The sequence below is a fragment of the Merops nubicus genome, unplaced genomic scaffold, assembly GCF_000691845.1.
Source record: "Merops nubicus isolate BGI_N331 unplaced genomic scaffold, ASM69184v1 scaffold50490, whole genome shotgun sequence".
In the NCBI taxonomy this organism is placed as follows: Eukaryota; Metazoa; Chordata; class Aves; order Coraciiformes; family Meropidae; genus Merops; species Merops nubicus.
In genome coordinates this window covers 1-7,732 of record NW_008583163.1, presented here as the reverse complement: position 1 = coordinate 7,732, position 7,732 = coordinate 1, and the positions used below count along the sequence as shown (strand labels likewise).

The 7,732-nt window shown below is 46.5% G+C and overlaps 1 protein-coding gene across 1 annotated transcript; it reads right to left on the bottom strand.

Annotated features, from left to right (window-relative positions):
• Positions 1 to 24: 24 nt before the first annotated feature.
• On the bottom strand, positions 25 to 631 carry LOC103772344 (SKI/DACH domain-containing protein 1-like; the record flags this gene model as incomplete). Its single annotated transcript, XM_008939677.1, has 1 exon — positions 25 to 631. A coding segment is annotated over exon 1 (607 nt), but the record flags the coding sequence as incomplete, so codon positions are not given.
• Positions 632 to 7,732: the final 7,101 nt, after the last annotated feature.

The following is a 7,732-nucleotide window of genomic DNA, read 5'->3' as shown; positions in this document are numbered from 1 at the left end:
GGAGGCGGGCGCGGAGGGGCGCGCAGCCGCCCGCCGCCGGCGCCGTTTCATAGTTTGCGGGGGGTTTGCGAGGCGCCCGAGCGATTTCTGGGTAGCTGTGGCCAGTGTATTTACTAAAAATGTGAGGTAGATGAGAGGCCGGTAGCAAGGCCGCGTCCCCCGGCCGCAGGGCTTTCCTCCGGACGGGCAGCAGGGGCCGGGGAGAGTCACGCAGACCCAGCCAAAGTTTGTTCTCCTTCCAGAAGTCGCGGAAGGGGTCGGCGTGCGCCAGCTCCGGCCGGAGGTCGGCGGCTGACAGCGCTCGGCTGATTTTCCTCCGTTTCGTCCTTAGGACCCGCTCGGTTTTGCAAGACGTGTAAAGGGCTTCCACGTCCTCTCTGGAGATCAGGGTGCATTTGGCGGCGTGGAAGGCGATGGAGTTGATGGCTTTGAGTTTCCTCAACTCCTCCAGGTCGCAGTGATGCTTTTTGACTTTTAAATGATCCATTCGCTTGTGCACGGTAGTTCGCGGGATGTTTTTGAGCAGGTCTGTAAAAACCTGGGAGAGTGCAAACATTTGCTTTCCTTTAATGATGAGGTAGCCGAGCCTCACGCCATCCACCTCTTCAAAACCCGACTTCAGGTCTCCCATTTCGTGAATTAAATTATTCCCAGCATTTGCAGAGAGAGAGAGAGAGATGAAAAAAAGGAAAAAAAGGAAAAAAAAAAGAAAAAAAAAGCCACACACACACAATCCTCAGCCAGATGCTGTATTTGTCTCAAGGCATCCTGCTAATAAAATATAACAAAGGCTGTTATTCCTGGTGAATGAAGTGCCAAACTTTAGACAAAATTTTAAAAATAAGTTAAAAAAATACCGTGAGGCTACAATCAATATATAATCTTAAAAATCAGGTTTGCCAAAGTGTTTCTCTAAGTTGATGCTGAAGATCAGTACCTGTTCCCTTTCATTCCCTGCTTTTCCATTGGAAACTATGATAATGGAATGTGAAGGGAGGAAGAGAAAAGAAATGCAGCTGCTATTCCCGCCGCTGCTTTAGCTACAAATAAAATGACAGAGTGAAGTGAGCTCGTCCGGAGACACCTTCATCAATTAATTCCCCTAAAGCCAACGCTGATTGGACACTCCTGACAGGTGATGCAATAAAAATTGATATTCCACCCCTTCCCCCCAAAAAATCTCCCACTAATTAGCATACCCTTATACTGCCACCTCCCCTCCCAAAGTAAATAATACAGTTAGTATATAAATCTTTCTATTAAACAATCCGAGCTCAAACACAGTCAGACCTCTCAGACTTCCTCGTCGCTAGCTTCCGAGGAAGGATTTGTACGCTTTTTTCCCCCTACCGCTTCGTATATTTTTAGCCTGTTTTGGACAGACGTTGCTCTTTTGTGCATGTCGTGAATATAAAGAACGTAAGTCTGGTCGTAGCGATGGAAAATCCTTCGGTAACGTAGCCGCTTTAAACTAGCATTTTATTCTGCATTGTGTGGAAAATGAAGCTTAGGGAAAACGTGCGGAACAGCCTGGTATTTCCTTCTCTGAAGCTCCAAAGTTAAATGCTCGCTTGTTAACGAGAGGGGATACTTACATTTTCGAGTTTCTCTTGATTTTCCTCTTCTGCTTAATTAGCTTTTTAGAGCCGTGGACTAAGATTATTTTGCTGCCTGAATATCGCGGGTTCCCGCACCGCGATACTGTAACAGTTTTAGCTGAAATTCTGCCTTTAATATTGCGGGAGGGGGGAGGAGGACGTGGGCTCACGTCAGACCCATAACAAAGCATAGATAAGCCAGAAATGTACACACTTTTCACGATTAACCGTGCTGGATCACGAGCTGGAATGTCCTATAGTCCCAGAGCCCACGTCAGGATTCCTGCGTGCTGATTGCTTCCAGCAGAGAAAGGAGAATGTAAAATATCCAAGGTGCTTCCAAGAGCCTTTACGTAGTAACAAAAAAAAGTGCTGGCACACACAATGTACAGTATTGCAACGGGCTAGGATGCTTCTCCCTCGCAGTTCGCATATTCCGCTCGGAGCAGCCTTGCCGCAGCTTTTTGATGTTCCATTTAGAGCGGCCCCTTAAAATCAATTCAAAGAAGCAGCACGACGGTTTAACCTCTTCTCAGGAACGTTAAATTATTCGGGTGTCAGGGACGGGAATTTCACAAATGCTACGATAGCTGCACGCTTCTCCCTTGTCACGTTAAAGTGATGCCGCTTGCGGTTTGCACGTTAGGCGCTGCGGAAAAAAAAAAAAAATCACCAATCTCTGCCGTGCATCCAGTGTTCCGCTGGATACAAACACGGGCACTTTTATGTATCACTGCGCATCCAGAATTAGACATATCCGCGAGGTTAATGAGACATCTCATATTTCTGGGACCTGGCAAAAAATCGACGGAGAAAAACAAACAAAAAAAATCTTCATTCCCAAACGTCAATATCCGCTCCTGGTATTGGCAATATGGTGCGTGGAGTTCTTGTTACCCCGTCAGGTACGGCTAAAATAAGGCGCACAATCACGCTGTAAAAACGCAGCTTCTCATGCCAAGGCGAAATGCAGGCGAGCCCCCAGTTTCGCGGGAATTATAGAGAGAAGTGGGAATTTGGAGAAGTGCATCCGGGAATGGAGGAAGTCTATTCAAGGGAGCCTTTAACTCGGAGGGCTGAGATTTGAAAAGTCAGCCCCGGACTACTGTTGCTCTCGGCGCAGATGTAATCGCCGCTGTTCAACTTAATCCATGTGTGTGCGAACCGCGATGCCTGGTTCTTCCCTTCGAAACCCGGGGACAGTGTTCCCATCCGAGAAAGCAGAGCTACGGTAAATTACATTTTGTCCCTCGAATTAGAAAAGGATCATTGAGTGGATCTCGTGATATTTCAGCCTGTAAACGTAACCGAGAGGCAGCAGTGAACAATGCCTCGGCACAGCTAACACCGTCCGCGGAGTTCGCCTTCCCTCTCCTCGCCTCTGGATCCCCCAGCCTTGCCTTTCTCCTCCTCGCTCGTCTGAGAGGCACCCTGGTATACGCTGAGGCTGAAAGCAAAGTTTCGAGAGAAAACAGCTGCTGGCGCTAAAAAGAAATCATCGCGGTCTTTCTAGAGCTAGAGACAATAAGGTCGTTTAAAAATTCCTCCTGATGTACTTATATACTGCCAACACCCCCACCCCCTCCCCACTGCTCTCCTCCCCCTGCTTTAAGGTTAAGGCTATGGAGTCAACAGTTAAAGAACAGTAAACTCCGAGAAAGCTGCTCAGAAGACGTTACTGAAAGCCCCGATGGTCTGAAAAGTCCTTTATTTGCCAGGTAGTTCGGCTGGGTGGGATCCCCGCATACATCCACGCGTGCGTCCGCACGCAGGGAGCCACGGGCGCCCGCACCCACGTCCCGCCGCTGACAGCCTGGCAGCGGGGTTCGGCAACGATTTAAAAAATGCCTACTTTTTGTTGGCTTAATTCCAGCCCTACCAAACGTTTAAAACCAGTGGCGGCTCTCTGGGAAATCCCGATGTCCCGAAAGGTACGGCCATGAGCGCCAGGGTCGAGGCAGAGCCAAATGTCGACAGGGAGAAACCCACCACAAGTCTGGGGAAATGTCAGACGCCCAGCCTACACATCCCCACCGCATACTCACACACCCCCTCGGCTGCACATCTTTCTCCACGTCTCACACGCAGGGAGACCTCTGTTTCTCTACCTCCCCATCGTTTGGGGGTTTTGTGTGCGTGTGCGCTTTCCCTTGGTCATCAGCACACATTGTGTATCCGGGGTCGTCTTCAGGCAGGCTGGGGGGGATCCTGCCACGGAGCCGGCAGAGGCCTCTTGCACACGCACATTAAAGGCAGGGGACTTGAAAATGGATTTGCACGCATGCAGGGGATTGCGATCAATACCCACCAACATTTATGGCTTAGATTGTTAATGTGAAAGCTGGCCAAAAGAATGAAAATGAAAAATTAAAGGTGTCTGGTATCAATTACATGAAAAGTTATGCAATAATTTACTTACTGGGTGCAGGGGTGTGTGCCTGCATGTTCGCGTGTCCGCGTGTCCATCGTGCATGTGTGTGCAGACCCAGATGTACATGTGGCCCTCCCTCAAAAGCAAAGGAGTTTCTTTGTTAATTTTGTGGACTCTGTCACCCTCGCTAGTGATCAAAGATGAGCATGATTAAAGGGATAGATGTTTGTCTCACATTTCTTAAGATAAGGACGCCTAGAGATGCCCCGTTTTGCCAAATACATATACAAGCAACTACAGAGAGTTGTGTGTGTAGGCGCACACACACACAGAGACTATCAATCAAACGTGCTCCTTTTCACGTTGAGTAGCGTGCGATCTGCAATCTACACTCTATAGTCAGTAGTATTTCAGTCTTGAAGCTGTCCGGTCGAAGGATAAACCTCATTAGAAAAGAAAGAGCAAAATAATACTCATAATACCTCACTGTAGACCTATTCCCATTTATTTGAAATGGTATACTTTCATTTCTGTAAACTTGTGTTAAAATATATATGCTCATGGAGAAGTGCTTCACCGCGGCATTTCAGCAAGAAAATGTGTGTAACGTTTAAAATGCTCCTTTTACGTGATATTTTGATTTATTTTCATAGTATGATTATGTTTAAATACCAGTGCAATTCAGCCTGACCTCTTCCTTCTGCAATGAAGTAATGCACACACCATTTACAGTCTTTTAAACGTTTCGTTGGGAAATGCAAGAGCGATGTCCACCAGCAGTTGTACTAATGGGGAGAATTCTTTTGAAAATCTTCAGGAAAACCCAAGAGGTCGTGTGCATTTTCACGCTAGGATTGCCACTTATTATTAGCGTATTATTATTGAGTATTATTATTATTTATTATTATTTGGTAAGTGTTGGACAATGTCTTCAGGTATTGACAAGCATTAAATAAACATTTTGCTTTCGTGAGGCTAGACATATACATTTCAAACGAGAACTTGTTTTCTAACCCTATACTCTGCTTTTAGATATTGCTTGGCATATTTTGCTCGAGGATGGCACAGACAGAAAGCAGCTAGAGGCTATCACAAAGAGTCCAGTAACATAAATATAATAGGGTCAAAGAACAGTATAATAGGATCCTTCTGCTATTTTAAAGTCAGCCAAATGTGACTGTAGTACTTAAAATTTGCTGTAAATTCTAATACGGCAGCAAATCACAATGTATGACTAAATATCCTAAATGTGTAGCACAAAGAAATGCCAGCCATTGGTTTGGGAAAAAAAAATCATGATCTAGCTAACGCTCATGCCTAGGAGTTTCAGGGTTGGGTTTTCTTTCTTTCTTTTCTCCCCCCCCCCCCCTTTTTTTTTTTCTTTTTTGTAAACAAAGCATCAGTGCAGAGTTCTGCTAAGTGCATTTTAAGTTGGTTTTTTGTTTTTTTTTTTTTTACTTGGGGGCTGGGGTGTCACTGGTACACTAGAATTTTGTGCAATTTATAATCACCACGGGCTAAGACCATTTCTTGAGTTTGATATTCCTGGTAGTTTTTAAAATACTTTTTAGCAGGAGTTTCTGGACACATACTACATGCCATGTTGTTTACTGACCCATAATCAAAATGCAGTGACCTTCTACCCTTTTTTTGCCCCTTGACCCATGCTGAATTCAATGCAGCCTTTATAAATTTGCAAATCCTTGGACGTAAAGGGGATTTGGTGAGGCTTTGTTCTGAAAGGATCCTAAAAGTTTGCATTTTTAATTAGACAAAGGTAAAGCAACAAACATTGGGAAATAAGATCCTCTTCTGCACATAGGTGATCACTCTTAATTTCTACACTGGGGAAACTACATCTTCAAAAACACACCCTACAAACTGAAAAGCAGTTGCAAACAGAGGAGATCAGGAGGTTATGAATTGCACCAAATTAGCAATGTGGTACAAATCACTTTCATGACGTAAGGGGTAGCCAGGCCACAATCTTCCGGCGGTCCACATCTCCAAGGACCGTGTGGATCCTGGTGACCCGGGGAGAGCCAGCGATTTGATCTGGAGCTACAGGCTCATTCCCTTATCTCCTTTGCTATCAGTCAGTTTAAAGGACACTGTAATTATGATGGTGATAAAACAATGCCCGCTTATGTGTGCTGAATAAATAAAGAATGTTTACAGCTTCAGAATGTTTCAATTCCAATTAAACGCTATCAAAGAAAGCCCCGCTCCCTCATTCCCTCCCTCCTCCTCCCCCCACGACTCCGTATTTACCTTGTTGGTTGTAATGTGGCCCTATGAAGTAAACTGGTCTTCCAGTTTCCTATTAAGGCCACATCGGCAGGAGGGGGAGGAGGAGGGGGGTGTGTGAGACAACACACACTCCCAGTCCCACAATTACCTGGGTCGCCTTTTAAAAAATTTGTTTGCCAGTTGGCAAAGGCGTGATGATGGGGGGAGGCGCGGGGGGAGAAGGCACTTCAGGACCCCTCTCCAAGCATCGGCCGAGGGACTTGGGCTGAATGAATCCAGCGCCCTTGAGTGCTGGAGGGGGATACACCCATTCCCCCCCGGGCCCTACACCCCTCCCTGCAGGGGCCCCGGGGAGCTGGGTCTCCCCACCACTCCTCTGCAGCAGGGAGCCTTGGAAACGGGAGCCTGAAGATGCATCCCGCTCACTAAGACACAAGGATCATTTCAAATATTCATTGTATCAGCAAATCTCATCATAATCAGATTAAATCAAGGTTTGGGGGGGAATCGCCTGTGTGGCTGGGTGCGCAACACCGACTGGACTACAGAGAAAGCAGAAAACGCAATCCTCTCCCCTGCCTTAGTCGCACGGGGGTGGTGGTGTGGTGTGTGGGGTGTGTGGAGGGGGGAATGAAAAGCAGTAATTTTTGCGAGAAAGAGACACTTTAAAAAGCTGTGATTCTCCATTCCATCCCGGGTAGCACCTTCATCTTGGAGGTTGTTTCCCTTTAAACTTTACACTTAGTATTTCTGTATGCTGCTTTTATTTATTTGCTAGTTCTAAACTCCAGACAGAAATTATTCCCGCTGTGGAATACACTGAGACAGGTTTTCTTCATTCCAGTTTGATTTCAGCTTATCTCAGCTGAGGGAACAGTTTTTCTTACGCTCAGGCTTTAAAATGTGCATTTCACCGAGTTGTCTGGGGTGAAATGTTTATATCTATTTTGTGGAAGTGAGTCAGGAACCGAGAGCATTTTCAGGACTGCTAGAAAGAAGCAGGCCTTTTTCCTTTTGAAAGTTTAGACCTCCAACACCCTCAATTCTACTGGCAGAATTAGGATGGACTTGGAGGGTCCTAAACGTGACCATTCACTAAGGCGGGGGTCTACAGCTTGCAACAACGTGCTCGGCAACTTAATCTTACGCCAAAAAGAGCAGAGAGCGAAAAAGAATGGAATACAAACTCTCCCGACATTGGTAGGCGCTTCCAAGGCGGACCGTGCATTTTAAAGCTGATGGGAACGTGTGTGTTTTGGAGCAAAAAGGCGAGAAGGTAAGTGTTTGTCCTTGTATCCGCCAGTTCGGGTAGAAACAATGAAAGAACAAAGGGAACCACTTCTCCGTGTGAACGTTTCACATCTTCCTCCCCCATTTGAGTATCGTTGCGAAGGGCTGGCGGGGGGACTCGCTTAAACTTTACCTTCCGAGACTGTGCGGCGGCGGCTGGGGTGCGAGGGGCGATGAGAAAGTTACGGAGCGATTGAAATAGTCCCCCGTTTGCCGCCGGGGA